We start from the raw sequence: 20,803 nt of genomic DNA, 5'->3' as shown, positions 1-20,803 counted from the left end.
GGGCTTGCTTATCATTACTTTGAGTTATTCAGCTGATACGGACACTGGGAGGGTACAAAGATGTTTTACATGGCCTGTCTGTGTATCCATTTGACTCCTGGAGGCTAGGAAAGGATGTTGAGAAGAAAGTGATTTCTTCTGATGCTCTTCTCAGCTTTGCTCACCTAAGGAAGAACAGTGTGTTACTCAGGCAGATAAAATGTCTGGATGCAGATTTATGCGCAGACCAATAGTATAGCCTATTGATATTAGGGTAAACTTCTCTTGGCAAGAAAGGGTTCTACTTAGAGAAAATTTGAGCAAGAAATCTCCAGACTTGAAGATGAGAACTTTTTTCTATTTATCAGCATTAAAATACTGCCTTCCAATTCTTCAGGATGCAAGCAAATTTATATACCATGCATATACTTGATTTGCAACAGGGACAAACAGCAGGAGTACAGTTTGAAATACAGATATTGCAAACTTAAAATACTAGAATTAAAACAAATGTGAGATGTTTTTCTCTTTTCTTCCACAAAGGGGTGCAATAGTGACATGTTAGAGCTAAGGCTAAGCAATGTTCATCCTGGATGACGATGACAAATTTAAGGTGATAACAAATTACAAGTATTTTAAGCACCTTTCTTTCTTATTGTTGTTTTTGTTGGTTTGTTTTCAACTTGTATGTAAAAACTTAGATTTTTTTTCATCACTTTTGAAAATTATTTTAAAGAAATGGCATATGTGAAACTTTAAAGCACTTCAGGGCACTGAACTGGTGCTTGGCAGCTGAATCACTTAACGTTCTCAATAAAGTTGTGAGCATTTTATGTACGCATCTGTGTTTTAAAAAAAAATTGTTTAAATGAGTCAGTCTGCAGTTATGTCTCAATTGTTCAGTTTTAAGTAGGCTAGAAAGGTAAGTAAAAGCTACGTTTTCCTTCTGAACCCTGAAGGGGGAAAAAAGCTGTTAAAAATGGTTTCTTCTTATTCAGATAGGTTTGATTTTAATCACTGCGTCTTTTGTTTGTATCATTTTTGCTGCCTACAGCTGACCTGCTCTCTTCTTTTAGAAGGTGCTTAACTGTAGCATCTGCTTTCATGTAACTTCATTTGACAGGTGCCAAATTTTCCCTTCTTTTGCACCCACCAATTTGTAGCCAAACTAGCTGTTGTGGTTTAACCCAGCAGGCAACTAAGCACCACACAGCTGCTCACTCAGTAATCCACTGCCCTGCCCAAGTTGAATGGGGGGGACAACCAGAGACTCATGGGTTGAGATAAAGACAGTTTAATAGGACAGAAAAGGGAGGGAAAATAATGGTAATAATTATGATAAGGAATGCACAAAACAAGTGATGCACAATGCAGTTGCTCACCGCCCACTGACCAATAGTGCCCAGCCAGACCCTGAGCAGCCTGCCCCAGCCCACTCCCTCCAGCTCCCTCCAGCATGCAGCTGTGTGGTATGGGACATCCCTTTGGCCAGTTTGGGCCAGCTGTCCTGCCTGTGTCCGCTCCCAGTTTCTGGTACACCCCCAGCCTCCTCACTGGCAGGGCAGTGTGAGGAGCTGGGAAGTCGTTGGCTCTGTGCAGTCATTGCTCTGCAACAACTAAACATCAGCGTGTTATCAGCATTGTTCTCATCCTATATCCAAACCACAGCACCATACCAGCTGTGTAACAGGATGACAATTAACTCTATCCTAGCTGAAACCAGGACACTAGGTTTCCATAAAGGTTTTTTTTTTTTAAAGTGCTTTTATTGGTGACAACAAAGCTTTTTAAGAAAAATAATTTAAAAATTTTATAATCGGTTTTGGGAGGGGCAGGGGGGAGGTTTGCTTGAAATTCAGTGTACAACTTCAGATACAATCAGACTAATTCCGAAAGAATCTGGACAGATAGAAGCTGTAGTTAAATTGTACATACTTACTTCATTGCATGCACATTTCTAAAGCATTTTTGTAAGGATGTAGTTGAAGCCTGGAGTAGGTCAGAAAGAAGCCACAAAACTAACTTCACTGTTTAATTTCATGTGAACCTGTTAGAAGCAATGTGATTTCACAGACACACGTGAAAAAATACTCCTTAAATATTGTAGGACTAGAATACTGCATGAATAAAATAGTAGTGAAACAATAAAGCAAGAAAATTAAGTTAGTTCACTTAAAATGAAAATACAACTTGTAGTAGAACTGTGGCATGTGACAGTTGAATTTGTCATTTGAAATATTTGGAACACGAAGAAAATTGTCATACCATATCTTGGGTTAAATTGGATTAGTTTTAAAAATCTATCACTTAGGAGGGAAATTAAGGATGTAAGTAAACAGCCATAACAAATTGAAAATCCCTTGGACACTTCTCATTATCTCCTGCTAATTACAGCGCAATGGAGGCCAGCCTTCCTGCATGGAAATGTTTGATTGTTCTTGAACACTGATTTTATCTATACTTTTTTACTTGCATTTCTTATTTATGCATATATAAAATAAAATATTAGTGGTGGGAGGGGGCACAGTAGTTTTTGCCTGAAAATGCAAAGTAATCTATTCATCCCCCTAAATCCCTAAATAAACATTTTAAGGTAGGAAGTTAATCCAGAAGTTGTAGTGGGGGGGGAGTACTAAGTACTGCCATAAAGGCTCTTTCTTCTTTGCGTTTTCCTTTGTTTTTTATTGTTAACTTTGTGTTTTTAATACTGACTTTTTTTGTGTCTGTTTTCGTTCAGTAGAAGTGTTCTGGGAAAGCTTTATAAATCTGACAATTTTTTTTTATCAGAGGCTACGCTTATGATGGGAGTGGGGTGGCGTGGGATAAGGAAGGAGTATATGTTAAATAGATTTAAAAAAAATCCTTTTATAAGACTTTCCAGTGCCAATTGTGCAGGGGCGCATTTGTGTTTATGCCGGAAGTATTTATACTGTATGTATGAGGTTTTTTTTCTTCCAAAATGTGTTGTATAGTAAGCCTAGAATGATAACTGTAATTCTGGGACATATCCCCTTGGAATAGGGTAAAATCCACATCCCCAGTCTCGGGGTGTGTTAGCTAATTTCAGTCTAAGTTTCTTCAAGCCTCCCATTTTCTGTCTTCAGCTGTGGGGTTTTGCCACAGTGTTGGTGAGCTGGTTTAGGCAGCTGGCTGGATTGTAAAGCAGCTTTTGTTGCTATTTGGATGGTGCGAGGGGGTGTTTTTGGGGGCAAGGGTGCTGAGAATTAACTGTGTTTGGTTTAGATAGGATATAGTTCTACAGAAGCTGAAACCCAAGCTTTCCAGTCGTTTCCTTCAGGATTCATCTCACAAAACCCAAATGGACTGGTAGTGTAGTTTCATGATGCAGCTGAACCCACAGAGCACCACGTTACTGCTGGAAGTGTGTGGGTGGTGGTGGTGTGGTCAGACTTCTGGTGGTGTGCTGTGCTCGCTTCTTTGCTTGCTCTTGTGTTTTTTCTTGGTGTACAGGGAGCAGATTGAACACACTGAACAGGCAGAAAACAAAGCTCATCTCTCTCCTTGGCTTCCTACCCCGCAAAAAATGTATATTGTCTCAGGAGGGTTAGCAAATTAAGCTGGTTTACTGCTAATCAAATAGGCTTTGGAATTGGCACAAGTAGAGGGGGCAACCATGTGCTCCCCTTCCAGCTGTATTTTTATTTTTTTTTTTTTGCTTGGTCAGCATGGTGGTTTTACTCGGGTGCGCAGCCAAGCTCCACCACAACCGCTCTCTCACTCCCCCTCCTCAAAGAGGAACGGGGAGAAAATAAGATGAAAAGGGCTCAAGGGTTGAGATGAGGACGAGGAGATCTCACAGTAATTATCGTGACAGGCAAAACAGACTCAGCATAGGGAGATAGTAAGATTTATTGCCTATTACTAACAAGCTAGAGAAGCGAGAAACAAAGGAAAGAAACCAAAAGCACCTTCCCCCCCATCCACCCTCTTCCACCTCCTCCCCCCGAGCGGCGCAGGGGAACGGGGGAACGGGGGTTATGGTCAGTCTATAGCGCTTCTTCTCTGCCGCTCCTTCTCGGTCACTCTCGTCCCCTGTGCTGTGGGGTCCCTCCCACGGGATGCAGTCCTTGCTGAACTGATCTGGTGTGGGCTTCCCACAGGCTGCAGCTCTTCAGGAACTGCTCCAGATATGGGTCCGTACCATGGGGTCCATCCCTCAGGAGCAAACTGCTCCAGCCTGGATCCCCCACAGGCAGCAGCTCCTGCCAGGTCACCTGCTCCTGCGTGGGCTCCTCTCCACGGGCTACAGGTCCACCCTGGAATCGGCTCTGGCGGGGGTCTTCCAAAGGCCGCAGCCTCCGTCGGTGCAGGTCCACCTGCTCCACCGTGGTCTCCTCCACGGGCTGCAGGGTGGAACCCTGCTCCACCGTGGTACTCCTTGGGCTGCAGGGGGACAGCCTGCTTCACCATGGTCCTCACCACAGGCCGCAGGGGACTTCTGCTCCGGCACCTGGAGCACCTCTCCCCCTCCTTCTTCACTGACCTTGGCGCCTGCAAGGCTGTTCCTCACTCCTCTCACTCTCCCAGCTGCTGTGTGGCGCAGCGTTTTTTTTTTTTTTTTCCCCTGTCTTAAATATGTTCTCACAGAGGCGCAAAACAACATCGCCTATTGGCTCAGCTCTGGTCAGCAGTGGGGCCCTTACCTAACATGGGGCAGCTTATGGATTCTTCTCACAGAAGCCACCCCTATGGCCCCCTGCTACCAAAACCTTGCCACGTAAACCCACTACAGTCAGCCAGACTGGGCACTGCCTCCATTGAACAAAAATGTATATCTTTAGCTTTTTTTTTTTTTAAGTACCAAGCACAAATTGATTATTTCTTAGCTGCTTTTTTCAAAGGCTGAAGAAAGTTACTGTCTTTAGTTTAACCCCCCAACCCAGGTTCCTGGTATGCACTATTTTATGAATATGAAAATATTGAGCTGACTTGTTTTGGAGATTGTAATACTGCAATTTTGTCAGTCTGAATTTTAAATATATATTTTGTTCTTTTAGATTCGATTCTACGAAGTAGTCCATTCCTTGAGAAAAGAGCTAAGTGACCTACAGGCGAAAAAGGAGACCCTAACAGAAGAACTAAGCGGGTACAAATCCCAACTGAAGTGTGTGACGGAGGTCTGTGTACTTTAATTGTATCAGTTAAGAAACTGTGTAAATATATATATACTTGTATGTGTCATAGAATCATAGGGACACACATCTCTCAACAGATATTACTACGTATAAACTTGCTCCAAATCATGTATATGATACAAAAGTTTTTTGGATAAAATTTAGTTTGGGGGATGGATAGAGAGCAAAAGTGCTGTCTATGTGCTTGTATAACAGTTAATTTTATATTATTGCTACCCTGCAAGATCTACTTACAAGCTTACTGCTGTTAAGGTGTAAGACATAGCTCTTACCAGTTTTGTCATGCTCTTTGATGGTAAAGTTCAGATAGGTGAAGCTGAGACAGCAGATTTATCCATGAGTAGTCAAAGACACAAATGATCAGCATATAGTTTTCAACATGGTGGTCCTGTTAAAAATTTGCTTCACCTTCTGTTTTCACAATATATAAATAACATTTTTTTGCATTCTTTGGTGCTACATCTTCTCTGTTATGCTCTTCATATATTTTTGTTTTCTAATTTATCTTTCTACTAAACAGACAATTTGATTTTGGGTAAGATAAATACCTAAAGTAGAGAAAAGTTATCTAGATATATTTAGGCTTTGTTTTCAGACTAAAGAAGTTGAAACAATATAAGGAGAATATTAGTATTTATAAATACCTTAAAAAACAGCATTCTCCTTATACAGCTAGGATGTTGATTAGTTTTGTATTGTAGCTTAGTTCTGCATAAATCTGGAGCTTCAGCTACCCAGACTATATTTATCTAAATCATGGCTGACAGGGACTTAAATGCCACTGTCATTTCATTACTTCTGAAATTATCCTTCAGTTACCACATCTTTTTTTTCTTTTTTTTTTCCTTTAAAATTTACTTATGGAATAATCAAGTGTAAAGACATGGTAAATCATGCAGGGTTGTCCTGTGAAAATGGTGTTTTCATTTTTCTTCTTGATTGAATTTGGCAAAAAAAAAAGTCAATAAAATTTTCTCATTTATATGCTTCAGCATTAGTTTATGCTCATCTCTGATCATATTTGAAATCAGATTAATGATGTTGACTTTGATTTACAAGGGCACTTTCATTCACTGTACACTTAATGTGCCCTGACTTAGTAAATTCTATAGGAGTATTTCATACTTGTGAGATTTAGTTGACATCCATGTTAATTTTTGCTGCAGCGATTAAATGCAGTAGTAGGTGATTAAAATTGTGCTAGAAAACACAATTGTTACAGACCTTTGGTACAGACCTTTCTTTAATGTGGAGGTTTCTCTGTTTTTTGTTGTTTTTTTTTAACCACACGATGGCACTATCCACCTTTCCCACTGATTTATTTTTCAAACATTGAAGTTTGCTGTGATTTTCTTCTGATGCTGATGAGAAAGCACTAGACCTTATCTGTGTTAAATTGAGGTGGTTGTTTTTGCTTATACACCGTTTACATAATCATTCTTAACCTGGGAGATAATTAGTGAGATTAAGTACCTTATTTAAAAAAAAAAAATCCGAAAAGAGATCCAGATGTTGAAATGTCACAAGTTTTACAGTTACTAATAAAAATAAGTCTTTAGGACTCATTTCCTTTTCTCTGAAATCTCATTTCCTAGGTTTCAGATAAGATCGCTTAGTACATTTGGAATAACTTGTAGGGTTGAGTTTAATGTAAAGTTTTCCCCCTGTCCATTATGTGTAGAGGTGACATGTTTTGGAATTTTAATGAATGTGGCCTGATACTGGTATTTTATGTACGGAGAGGCACGAGTCTCGGTATTTTGCTTCTAGCAAGTTCAGATTTGACCCAACGATGAATATCACCGTAACAAGGTACCTCAGTTTGTTTCCTGCAAGGCAAGAGGAGCATCAAAATGTGAGGGTACTTTAGAATCTCTAATGTACTTAGTACACTAAAGCTAATATACACCAGCATTTTTTGCAGCATACAAATAAATGGTTTCAATGTGTACTGTTGGGGTTAACTTTGTCACTTGAACTCCTTTGATACGGTCAGGCGTCACTACAAGGAAATATATCAACAGGAAATAAAACACAGTTTCATTCAGTTTTATTTAATCTCTTGCACCCTTTTACTACTTTTGTGTAATAATCATTCTTTATTTCCAATTGCATGAAATACAGTTGCTGAAGTTCCTTGCCTATGATTAAAAAAACTTTACGCTCTTTGAATGCTTCCTCTGGTTTCCTGTCCGATGTTTCTTACCGCTTAAGTTTTCTCTGACGGTTGTATTTCTTTTATCTATGCTACTCATAAACTGAAACCAAACACTTTGTTAAAAACTTCTTTAAGAAACTACAAATGCAGATTTTTGAAATACAGTCATCACTGAAGTTGATCTTTTTTTTTTTTTCCTGTAAGAATAAACCGCTTCCTATAAGGTACTCCCTTTTTGTTTTCAGTATTGCAAATGATTATGGCTCTTCCTAAGTAGTTTCACTTTCCTTTTTTCCCCTTTGTAGAAACATGGAAAGGAACTAAAATATGTGCATATCTCCAATCTTTCTATTAACTAGAAATAGTCTTGGGCAAAGAGGAGCTTGCTGGCTTTTCTGGCTGTTCACAGAAACACTAGATCTGCATAGGTTTTATATTTGTAGATATTCACTCAGAAATAAAGACATAAGAAATATGAGAATATTAGCTATAGACTCGCAGGAAATCTATCTAGCCAGTACAGAATTGAGGTGGGTTATCAGGGAGTGTAGTAATACGACGAGGAGTAATGGCTTAAACTAAAAGAGGGGAGATTAAGTAAAAAATATCTCTCATATCTACTCTAAAAGGGTGGCAAGGCACTGGACCAGGTTGCCCAGAGAAGCTGTGGATGCCCCATCCCTGGAAGTGTTCAAGGCCAGGCTGGATGAGGCTTTGAGCAACCTGGTCTGGTGGGAGGTGTCCCTGCCCACGGCAGGGGGGTTGGAGCTAGATGAGTTGCTTAGGAAGGAGCTCATTCGGCACAACAGATGTAGCCTTACACAAAAATGAGTACTGGGAAACTCAGTACAGTTACCTGGTGTTATAGCCACGCAGCCAACTGAGCTTTTAAATCTCCAGCTGCACTAGCTAGGAACCTTGCTTCTGTAAAAACTAAATTGTCATTGTAGCCTTGTAAAAGAACTAATTGACAAATCTGCATCTTCTTTCTCTATAGGCAATTTCATAAAATAATGTGTACGAGAAAAAAAATTATTTCTGATTTCAGGCTACAAAAGGCATCTTTTAAGTATTTATCACCTGTGTTTGTGCCCTTAGGTATATGAAAACATACTCTCCTTGCTCAGAAGGGGCTGGAGGTCTTAAGTGTTTATCAGCCTCTGTTAACACTCATTTAATTCCCCGTATGCAGAGCAGTAAGAGCAAGAAACTTACAACTTTGCTACAGAGTTTTCTTGTTGATTGTCTGTCGCTGCTCTCAGTTAGCACTTAATCAAAGCCTGCTCAATCTGTAGCACAGACCCAGTAGGGTGGCGAGCTGCTTCTGAGGACTGGTAGCGAAAGAAAGGAGTTTGAAGACTGTTTTCTAGCACTGCAACATAATCTGATAAACACATCTGGTGTCAAAAGATCTTTGCCTCTATTTTCTGTTTTTAAAGTGATTGATATTTAAAGTGATTGAAGTAGTTCAGCAGTACGACCACTTTGTTGATGGCTGTCTTTATATAATCATTGCATCTTGTGATTTAGATTGGTACAATTCCCTTGGTTCCAGGTTCAGCAGCAACAGTCCTGGCGGGAGGCGGTGGAACTTGTAAAAGTGCTGTTCTTGTATTTAAGTGCTGGTGGATCTCTTATCAGATGTATAGGACAGCCTTCTTTCAGTTCTCCTTTTACAGTGCTCAGTACTTCAAGTATGAATGACGTTGGCATTGCCACCTTTGGAGGTACGGGTAGAAAAAGAAAGTCCAGGTATAGAGCTAGATTACCAGGAGCTTGCCAGAAATGAAACCAACTTCTGATGTGGGTGTTGCCATGCTGAACAGCAGCCTACTATTTTCAGAGTCATTTGATTCCAGAGTGGTTAGAGCCTTTACTCAAACTGGTGTAATTTACTTCTCTCTTTCTCCCTCTCTCTCAAGACTGAGAGTCCAAGAAGGAAATTCTACTTTTCTTTGTAGCTCTAGAAGATGAAGTATTGCTTTCTTCATTTTGGCTGCAAGTTTCTTGGCAATGTTTTCCAGGAATTCAGTCCTGATACAATTTTATCAGGTCTTCCTTTCTGTAGCTATAACCCTTTTTCTGTAAAGTTGCCTTCTGGACTTGTAATCAAATTTATAGTTTGACGGTTATCTAAAAGCTTTGGGTAGCTGAAAGACAAAGTTGGGTGTATGTAGGCCAAAGGTCTTTTCTAAGACCTTGTCTCTGAATTGGGATTAGTAGCTGTCAGGTTTTGCTAGACAGATCTTATAATTTTCTGTGTGATAATGTTTCCCAGCTGGAGGAAAAACATTTCTATAGCCTTCAAAGAACGAACTAAGCTATTGCATCCAAAGGGTCAGTTGGCACTAGATGTGTCTGGCTGTGTTGTAAAATCGAGGCTGCTATTGCCACTCCAGAAACACCATGTTCACTAAGATTTCTGCTGAAGGTTTCACATCTGTAGCTAGAGACTGCACGCTAGAAGCCTTCCCCAGACACCAGTTCTTTCAAGTGGTGCTTTGATTACTTGTCCCTTCCAGAGAACAATGCGGAGGCCAAATAAAGCTTCAGTTCTAGGTTAACTGTGTGTCTCCTTTCCTTCATTATTGTTAATGTTTATCTCGTACAGGAAGAAAGCTGCAAAGAAAATTTTTCTACCAATAACTGTTAGCTCAGGGCAGCAATTTCACACTTTCAAGCCTCAGGAAAACTCATATATCTACTGAAATTCTTTCATATCTAATGTTCTTCTACCTCTTGATATAAAACTGTGACTTGTATAGATTGCTAGTTATTGTTCAGAAGGAGCAAATGGCTTAATTCTGGTATCTAATGCAATGATCACAAGGATTTTTTCACCTGAGAACATTTAAGTGAAGAGTAGATTCTCATCAACTCAGATCCAGAGAAAAAGAGCTCATTATTTCCCCCCAATTTCTTTTGCAGGAAAGGCATTTATGCTAAATCTCTTCATCCTTACCTTTCTTGCAGAACTCCACTGTTTTGAAAGTAGATCAACGTTTTCATTTATCATTTTTAATGGCAGGTAATGTCCTATCTACAATCCTTGGCAGATTACCAATTTCATACCAACATACTAGAACAGATGTTTTATTCATCCAATTATGTGTAACGTTTTCCTGTCATTTGGGCAGTTGTATTCAGATAAATACTGTATTGACCAATAAACAAATTGAAACAAAATGCCATTTTTACTAAGTAGCAGCAGCTCATCCAGATAATGAAGGAGTTTACACATCACAATGATATAGTAGCTTTACATTTGCAGAGGTTTTTAGGTACTTTAGAATATGAATAGAAAGTGCTGGCTCGTGTGAGTGATCCTTCAAAGATGAAGTTCTTTGAAATAAGCTTTTTAAAAGCAGGATCACTTTCTTTCACAGGCTTATCTGTCGATAGTGTGAAGTCATACTACCTTTACTTGATTGGCTGATGAATCTTTTCCCTGCGTTTTTGTTGTTTATCTTCTCATCCCCACAGGCCTTTCAAAAGATCAGCAAATCCCTAGCATGTATTATGTCTCACTGAATTTGTTCAAAAAGTATGTCATCCACGTTTTGTACTTGGAATTTAGGTAGGCGTTTGCTTCAGTGACTACCCTAAGTTGCTCTTCATTCCAGATGGAGGATAAAAGCGAAGCTTAATGTCATAAAACTGAGGTCTGTCATTATATCTTTAGTTTCTGTATCTGCTTTGGGTTTAAAATGGTGCAGATTATGTAAGATTAGAATCGCTTCCTTGAAACAGCCTCCTATCAACAGTATTTGTAAAGAAAATGGAAACACTTTTTGGTAGGGACTACTTCTCGTGCTCTCTAGAAACCCTCTGTTCTGGTTAAACACTGGGTCTGTTGGACATTTCTATTAATTTTTTAGGCAATGTATGTCTGCCCATCTCATATAGCACAAGTTCATTTGTTTTAACCACCTCATTTGTCTGAGTTGCTACTCTGTGCAGTAGTAAAAGTTAGTAAGAAGCTGAAGAAAAGCCATGCGTTGTTGGTAAGATCACCATAATCACGTTCCATTGCAAGTAAGTAATGTTTATCCTTTAAATTTTGTTAAGGTTTGTCGGCTTATTTAAACAAGTTATTTTTATTTATTGGTGTTATTTCCAGTTCAAGTCCTCAAAAGTGTATCTTGATCCATTTTAAAGCCCACTTTCTGCTTCAGCAGGACAAAGCTATTCATCAGGACATCCAAGCTATCTCTTGGAGATAAATTGAAAGATAAAGATGTTCCAGTGCAGAGATCTTAAAATCAGTTCAGGGTATGAATGTTGTTATAAACCAAGTTAACTTCATCGCATTCAAAGCAGAGCTTATTCTTCCTAAGCGCAGGCAGCTTGATTGCTTGTATTTAAGATGTATTGCTATAGAAGACCAGAAGTCTGTTTATCTGCTACCTGGAGTTATGCATACTGTAGACTTTTCTCTGTGTTAGTGTATAGCCTGAATGTTTGACTTGCCTCGTTGCTTCTTTTTCCTGTGGTTAAAACGCACCTTTGACACTTGAAAGATCAGGTAATTGGAAAACAGAGGCTTATGCAGTAGAATTAGTATTTCTTCAAGAATTACCGTAAATCCTTAAAAACAAAAAGACCAAAAAAAAGCCCCATCTATGTTTAATAATCTGTTTAAGTGTTTGATAGTTGAAATATGTCTTGGTATCACTTTTCAAAAGTAGACTTTAACTTTCCCACATCACCTGAGATATCTTGTTGTTGCTTGACATTATCGTGGCATTAACAACTGATTTGTTGAGTAAAATTCAAATCGTGTTTTAAGTCTCAGGTGTTAGAAGGTACAAATTTTGTAGATATTTAACTTTTAATCGATGCTTTAGAGATGTTCATGACAGATTTGTCTGGAGATGTGCTTGGAAATACATCTGTAGTTCACCAATTTTAATTTTATACTTCTGGTAATTGTCTTCTAGGTGCTAAATCTGTAAGACTGTAGGAGTTTTAATAGCCCACTCTGTGAGTGGTGTATAAATTTCAGCATGATATTAGCATCAGAATGGCACAGGATGATATCTACAAAGGAATTACATCAAAACTTAACCTTTCAGTTTGCACGTAACTTTCAAGTGCCCTTACCACCCTATCCTATTGCAAGATGAGTCATGTTTGTGCTCGTATAGTCCTGCCTTGCTTAATGTATGTCATTAATTACTATAAACCTAAAAATAAGCATTAGGATGAATAACAATTGTGTCTATAAATTACACATTCTTACTGATTTGTCAAAATTTTCAGGAAAACTTTGTAAAGCTATGATTTTGTGTAAAATCGTGATCCGTGTGATTTTAGGGCAAGTAAAAGTTGTTAATTTGTGAAATATATTTGTCAACAGCATATCTGTAAGTAAGTAAGTAAGATTAGTAGGTCAGTTGTGCATTTCTGTAATGTCTAACAAGCATTTAGGTGTTTTTTCCAAAAGACATTCTGTTAGGTTTTCTTTATGGTGCCTCTGAGTTTGGTAAAGAGCGTTCTTTGTACGTTTCTATCCCTATCCTCGAGTAGTATTATCCTTGTATTTGCTCCTCTCGGCAAGTCTAGGAGGAGCAAATACAAGGAGTCACCCGCTCTATATATCCTGTTGTTGTGAACTTTTCTTGTCTATTAAAAGCTAGCTAAAGACAATTACTGTTCTTTTATATGCCTGTCTAAAGCATAGCTTGTAGTTTACTTTTTCAAAAGTAAACACTTATTCAAGTTACTGACTACAAAATTAATCTACAGGGGAGTAATGATTGATTCTATAGTCACATCTTAAGGCAGTCATTTGGCCTTGTAGAGAACAATTCTGTGATGTCCATTGGATATAACCAGATAGTTATACTATAACTAAAGCATCTGTTATTGATTATCAAGCCTGTCACATATAAACCATGCTGAAAAAAAAAAAAAAGAAAACAGAGCTCAGCAATGTTCTAAGAAAAGCATTTGAAAACCAATGTGCTGATTTGAGTATTAGAAGTTATGAATTACAGATGGGGGATGGGTTAGCTCGGAGTGGAGTTTACAGGGAGAAAATGGAGATTCAGAACAAATTTGTCCCCAGATAAGAAAACTGGAGTTCCTGTGCAGAATTACCACTGCAAAAGAGCATTTCCCCCACAGGATGGAAATGCAGTTGAGAACTCTTCAATTACCGTGAAAGCAAGTCCATTTTAGTTTAATCTCATGTAGTAATCGGATATTATTAAAACAGAACTCATGAATTTCTTAAACTTTGCAAATAGTGGGATAATATTCCTCTTGCTTTTAACTTAGTCTTGTCTCATATTGTGAGCAGTATAAGAGTACTTGACAGGCCATTACCTGTTTTTTCTCTCATAAATGATTTTAGTAGTAATGTACATGATTTTTTCACACTGCAAGAGTGAACAATACCTGCAGCAAAACACACGACTGGTGTATGTATCAGAATATGAGAGTGTTCAGGATGCTGTCAACTGGCTTAGGAAACAGTAATAGAAGGTGTCAATTTGGAAGAATGATAGAATTAGGTTACTAGGGAAAACGTTTACATGCCTGAGGGGTACTATCAAAGTTTTAATAAGCAATTCTTGTTGTCCATCAGTTTTTCTCTACCGTGGGTGGAATAATGTTATTTTTTTTTGTTTGTTTGTTTTTTTGTTTTAGGAAATGAGGTAGTATGGCATTTAGGGCAAACAAGTAAGCTTTCTGAAAACAAATACTATTAAATTCTACTTTGTAGAAAAATCTGAGAAAGGGAGTGAAGATTGTGGATTGAGGTATAGAAGTCTGCCGTTCCTGTAGGGGGTGAAGGGAATAATACAATGATTAAGGATTCTCTTTATCTTCATAAGGAATAACCAGTGTTTTAAAAAGACAGGTGCTTTCTGTGTGTTCTCTTGCTTGGGTCCTGTTTTCTAGTTATAATAGCCTTTTATAGTAGTTCATAATAGTCTTTTAAGGTATCTGGAGAGGAAAAAGAGGAAAACAGAAATTAATGTGGATATATCAGTAAGTAAGTTCCGTTTTTTCCCCTTATTTTTTTCTCTTCCCCTGCTTGTTCCTTCACCAAAGCTTTGAAAGACATGTTTCAGCAAGAATAAGCTACCAGATGAAATTTGGGAATAACTAGCTGAAACTTTCACAGAACTTCCCAAAGTTTCTGAATGACCAACTATCTTTCTTTCTTTTTTTTTTTTTCCAAATGGACCAACAAGTATCTTCATAAGCAGACTGGTTTTGAAAATGTTGTATAGGTGGTATGACTTGTCCTGTTACAGTCAGTGTTCTACAAATGTGTATATATGAGGGCTACTGGTCTAAGAAGTTGGGCTAATGGACAAGAGCATTAGGAAAAAAATAGGTATATTAATCAACAGTTAAAATAAGATAAGTTTGACTATCCATATAGCTGGTTACTTTGTGGTGTGTACGAGATTTCATTTCATACGAGTCTCAGTATTTGGCAAATACTACCGCTTGAATATATGTGAGTGGACTTCACAACGCTTGGACTGTGATTGTTTTAAGTAAATATAAGTATAGCTGTGGTCACTTTAAAATGTCTTGCATTCTAGAGCTATGAAGATGAGAGGAGGAGTCGGTCAGAACTTGAGGTTAGATGCCAACGTTTAACTCTGGAACTGGCTGATACCAAGCAGATGATTCAACAAGGTGATTACAGACAAGAGAATTATGATAAAGTAAAATGGTAGGTATCTCTAAACTTCATGTTCTACTAATATACAAATACAAATAGATTAAAAGCTTTTTATTTTACTCAATCAAGGTTGAAGTTTCATTTTATGATTTTTGGTTCATATGTGCCACTTATTTTACCTTACCTGTCCACTGATAACTCAGCTATGTCGCATAGAATATTGAAGTCATAAAATGAGAAACAGGTTAAAATCTGATGCATCAAATTATCTTCCTAAAAGTTTATTCAACAATTTCCTGTGTTTTCAGAAGAACCTACCTGTTACATTGCAACTGTAGAAATGGGAGCTGTCGATGTCAAACACCTTAGGAAAAAATACTATTTTTTCAGGGTTTAAAAGCTGTGATCTAACAAAATGGCTAGGGCTCTACTGCGGGGTGCCCGCACAGTGAATTAAGAGAGTAGGAACTTGGGAATTAATGTTTAACAATTTAAACATTAACATGTTTAACAACCATAAATCTGAAAGGGCTGTTATGAGAACTGAGATTTGAAGATTCTCTTCGTCAGAGAATCGTAAGAAAACCTTTGTGGAACTATAGAAAGTTCAAGTGTCTCTTTCCATTTTTAAAATACAAATTTTAGAGTTCTTGCCTATGCTTTGAGTGCCCATCTCATAAGCAAAATAGTGAAAATGGATTTTTTTATAAATACGCTCAGACACATACTTCACAGTCTGGCTCCCCAACAGCTTTTTCAGTGTGCTTCCGAGTACGTGAAAACAGGCCTTTGGCAGATTTTTTGGGAAATTGATTCAAAAATGAGGTTTATGAATAGAAAACACCCTGTCAGTTCCTTGTTGTTCATACTGCATAAGCTCAGGTACAGTTATTGACACAAATGACTGTGCCACTAACTCATTTGAAAGAGGGTCTGTCTTCTGGATAACTGTTCACAGCCATATATACTAAAACAACCTTGGAATCTACCTGGGAGCTTGTTGCAAATAGGATGGATTGATGCTATGGTTTGCTTCCCATGTGCAACTGCATCTTATTAAGTGGATTGTAATAACTTTCTTGTGAATGGCCCCTGTGTTTAACAGTGTACATTTAAAATAGTCTTGAGTTGAAAAAGGCATGAATGAACGTGCCAAAGCTATATTTGAGAGAGTAGGTCGTATTCATCTAGGTAGGCACAGATGAAGGGGAGGGGAAGGAGCACTACTGGCATGCCTGCATCAGGATATTTGGGAGCATTGCGGGTTAATCACTTCCAGGCTCATTTCTGCCTTTAAAAATGTTTTGTTAAATCTTCTGGTTCTGGTGTAATGCAAGTTATCTCAGTTCTAAAGCTATGCTATGCTTAACGTAAAACTGGTTAGCTTTTTTCCAAACTGCAAGCTCATACTGGCTCATTCATTCCACTGCTCTGACAGGGTCAGCTACAGTGGTGACATAGAGCTGCTTCTTTGTGCATATGGGAAGCACTGTTATTTAGGGCACCAATGTAATTTTTGCAGATGTGTGATGTATATTTTAAACATGAGAAGAGTAGTATTACTCCCTCTGGCATCAAGGGACTGTATACAAGGGAGAGCAGCAATTGAGAACAACTGTACTTCGCTTTCTGTGTGATTAGGAAGATGGGAATGAAGTCATTTTTTATCCAACTTCAATATCTGCAAAAGATTCAGGAGAATGTCATGGGAAATAGCATCAAAATCTTGACAAAACTAGAAGGCTAGACGAGGGTACCTACATTTCTCCTCTTAGCAATGGAACGTACAGCCCAAAGTTACACTAAAGAAGAATAATCAGAAGAGGATGAAATAATTTAGGATAGGGATTCAAAATTAGTATACTGTAATTTAGAATCATTGTTTAAATATTTAAATGAAGAAAACTCTTTCCTATAATAAGACTCCGTTGCAAGTGCTAATAACTAAAAATGGTTAGATTATCACTAGCTGCTCTGTGAGTGACTTGATAGTAGAATTCGGTGTCATGAACTGAAAGAAGGCTAAGAAATTACAAAAGCATAGGACTCTTATTCATTACATTTTACAAGTCTAATAATTTCACTTTATTTTAACAGTGAACGGGATGCATTTGAACATGAATTGTCAGAACTCAGAAGAAAATATGAAGTATTAGAGGTGTCACATAAAGCACAAGCTAAAGAAAGAAATGATTTATCAAAAGAGGTAAACTTTAAATTTCGTATTTCAGTAATTCTCTTCAACTCAGGAGTTTGATTCTTTGTTATGTAAGCACCTGTAGGACCATGGAATAATTTATATTAAGATGGCCCTTAGGACGCCAGCTGGTCCAATCCCTCCATGCAGAGTAGAGCCACTTTAGGTCAGGTTGTTTACAGCTTTGTCAAGTTTTTAATGTCTCTAAGGGTGGGGATTCCGTGGCCTTTCAGGACAACCCATTCCATTGTCTGTCTGTCCTCTTCATGAAAAAGTCTTTGTAAAACCTAGTCAGAGGTGTTGCGGCTTGTTGCCTATTGTCCTGTCACTATTTACTTCTGAGAGTCTGGCCCTGTTTCTGTGTTCCAATTATATAGGTGAAGATAACAATAAGATTTTCCCTGTCCAGATTTGTCTTCTGGCAGCTAGGGAAGGAGGAAGGGGAAAACAAACGAAAAAAAATTGTTCTCTGAGCCCCTTCATGTGTTGTAGCCTATGACCATCTTGGTAGAGTTCTGGCCTTGGTCCAGTATGTTAATGTCTATCTTTATGGGGAGCCCAAAATGGGACAAAACCTAGTAGCTACATGGCTTTCTTTGCTGCCAGGATGCAATTCTGGCTTATGCACAATTTGTTCAACCTTTTACTTACCTATGCAAGCCATATCTTGTTGAATTTACCATAAAGGGGCAAAATGTTTATTATGGGAGGCATCTGAAAGCTATGCAGAAGTCCAAGTAAATGACATTGACAGCTGTTCGCCCATCCAGGGAGCCAGCCTTGTCAGGTTTGCCAGACACAGGCACAGTTTGACTTTGGTAAATCCATGCTAGTTGTTTCTAGTCACCTGTTCTTCCTTATTCATGGACATGGCTTCCAGGATGATTTGCTTTGTAATCTTTGAAGAGACTGAGATCAGACTTGACCAACTTATAGTCCTCATGTCCTTATATAGTCCAACCCCTCGGTCCTTATCTTGAAGATGTATTCCAGTTGTCAGAAGGCTTTTTTACGTGCTATGGTCTTCCAAGCAGGAGAGCACCCTCACTAGTGATATTGGCCAGCTCCTTCAACATTGCTCATACGCTTTGCGTTCTTCCCTAGGTGTGTGCACATGCCACGTTCCTAGCTCTCTAGGTCAGTCTTCCTTTGTTTCAGTCTTCCAAAGGCTGAATGCTGCGAGTATGCCCTCTCTATCAACAGGTGCAGAACCAGTTATAATTTACTTTAAATCTTTCTGACCAGTAGTGACGATAGGGCAGAGCTACCGTATGGCTTGTTCTGTTGTGTATGTGGAATACATAGTTTTCTCTTCTTTGTGACTCTTAGGTATGACTTTTCCTTCACTTTGCAGAAGTTAGGACTGTGTCAGGAATAAAAACACTGGTGTTCTGGACCTCCTCTTTCTATGATACTTTCTACTGATGAGAAGAATTCCAGTGCTGCTTGCCTTTTGGGCAGGACTGTCTACTAGGCTGGTAGACTTCTTTTTTTTGAATTGTCTCCATTAGTCTTTGAAAGTGTTTCTGTTGGGAAGATGTATAAATGCCTTCTCAGATACAGAGGGATTCTCAACTTTCTTAGGGTTCTAGTGAGTTCTGATTCCCGTTAGGTCAGTCACTTCATGCAGGTCTCAAACATTGCCATCTGGTAGCACTAGTATTTCACAAGGAAATTCTGCTCTGAAGACCTTCCAAGAGCCAGAAGCCTGCTAGGTCAAGAGAAACATTTCTTTGTTGCTTCTCAGTTCATTAATTTATTCATCCAAGAGTCACAGTTGTTCAGTGATGGCACCCTATTGAGCACGTATGATAACTTTTGGGTCAAGGAACTCAGAAACACATATGGAGGGTGTTTCCAAATCCACTGGTTTATAGGATTTGGTTGCTTATACCAGTACAAGCTTTCATTGTTTAGTATCCATTATCACTATTTCTGCATCTAGATTGTTTATAGGGAGGATTTGTTCGCTGAACCTCCAGGATTAGTTTTTCACAATAAGTTAGCTAGTTAGGAGTGAATCATCCAGTACTTTAAAAATCACTAGAGGGTTTTTCTCTTTTTCTCAGTCTTTCGTCTGAGGTAGGTGTAACTTTGCAACAGCTTTTCAGGAGGGAAAAAGGTGGTGTTTTTGTTTTTGCTTTACTGAATCTCAAGAAAGAAACTTCATCAGTTTCTATTACCATTGTCTAATTTTCAGGTGATTTGTAGCTCAATGCAACTTCAGTGCACAACTAAGGCTACTTTTTAAGCTGGGTTTATGTATAGAAATCTTACCAGGAAACACCAAAAGGAATAGGGAAACAATTGATTAGCTGTTCTGAATAAATTTTGTGAATTTTATTAATTTCTTTTAATGTGATATGTAAGAGACACTGCATGAGAAGGTTACTCTTGAGTTCTGTACTTGTCTGGGCAAGAATCAAGTGGAGGATCTCTGTCTGCTGACTGACAGTAGCAGCCTAGTGAGACCAATTACTTCCTAGAGAATTCAAGGGAGGTTGTGTTCCTAAGAGTCTCTGAACAGTGTTACAGATTAAATGGTGACTATACCTACCACTTAAGAGAGTGCCTTCTCTCTTCTGCCTAATTTTGCAGGTAGCCATAGAGATCTTCTGAAAAAAACGAGGAACAAATTGATGTTTTGCTAGAAATTCTTTTATTTTCTCTTTTATAGCAATCTGAAGGTTTTGTTAAGCTGTTTCTTCATCGATGTTTTACCATTGTAAGGGGATATCAAAATGCAGGTTTGTTCTCATCATGCAACAATGGCCAAGAAAGTATTGTCATGTACATGGAGATGTATGAAGGCATCAAGGGCTGAAGTGTAGCAGCAATAGTGTTTTTTCATTAATTTTATACTAAGTAAATCTTAAAAGGAATAAAAATAGTACCACTTTAGACTAAAATACCACTTCAGGTGTGTTTACACAGTATATATTCCAGGGGAGGGAGGAGTTGGAGGGGTAGGAACGTCTAGATTTTTCTTAAAGTAGTAATCCATAAAGTCTGTCATCACTGTAGATGGTACATATAACCTGTTACTTTGAGAGAGAGGATAGTTTTGTGTTTTTTTTTTTCCCTTAAAACAAAGTATAGGACAGGCATTTACACCTTATCCTCAATGGTGTTCATGTTCAGCAAGTGGTCAAATAGAGGGAACTGTGCCTGAAGAGCCTTTTTCCCTACGAGTTTTCAGCTGCTAAACTACTTGCTTCCTGTGGGTGACCCAAATATCTCCCTTAAGTAACCTTTTTGTGCTTTTATGACTCAGGAGGCATGAATTCTGTTTAAAATGTGTACAGGATGTTTTTATGTCTTTGGGGACACGTTTCTCATAAGTTACTAATTTCTTATTCTTTTAACTTGGCATGTGACATCCTTGGGAGCTTAAACTGCAAAATTATTGAAGTTGATAAAAGTGCCTTTTGCTACTGTATATGGAATTGGACCACTCAGCACCAGTGACATTATGCTCTGTGGTTGTTCTCTGATGACATTAATATCAAATAGATGTGGGGACCAGTTACAGCTATCTGTAGCAATGCTGTTCTAAACAAAGGTGAAAAAAAAGGATGCATAGTCTTCCTTGCTCTTGGTCCTGGCCTGGAACGTTACTTTGTCTGTGACAATCATAGTTCAGCCCCAGAACTATCAGTTTTGCC

At 38.4% G+C, this 20,803-nt stretch overlaps 1 protein-coding gene across 7 annotated transcripts in view; it reads left to right on the top strand.

Annotated features, from left to right (window-relative positions):
• PIBF1 (progesterone immunomodulatory binding factor 1) overlaps nucleotides 1–20,803 on the top strand; it is a 126,424-nt gene that overhangs the window by 7,042 nt on the left and 98,579 nt on the right. For all 7 annotated transcript variants that reach the window (XM_048079134.2, XM_048079137.2, XM_048079132.2 and 4 more), the window contains exons 5-7: nucleotides 4,998–5,117; nucleotides 14,859–14,992; nucleotides 17,039–17,147. In XM_048079134.2, coding sequence (XP_047935091.2) covers nucleotides 4,998–5,117; nucleotides 14,859–14,992; nucleotides 17,039–17,147 — 363 coding nt within the window. The remainder of the gene's footprint in view (nucleotides 1–4,997; nucleotides 5,118–14,858; nucleotides 14,993–17,038; nucleotides 17,148–20,803) is intronic.

Source organism: Anser cygnoides, chromosome 1, assembly GCF_040182565.1.
Source record: "Anser cygnoides isolate HZ-2024a breed goose chromosome 1, Taihu_goose_T2T_genome, whole genome shotgun sequence".
NCBI lineage: Eukaryota > Metazoa > Chordata > Aves > Anseriformes > Anatidae > Anser > Anser cygnoides.
This window is presented reverse-complemented; position numbering and strand designations above follow the sequence as displayed.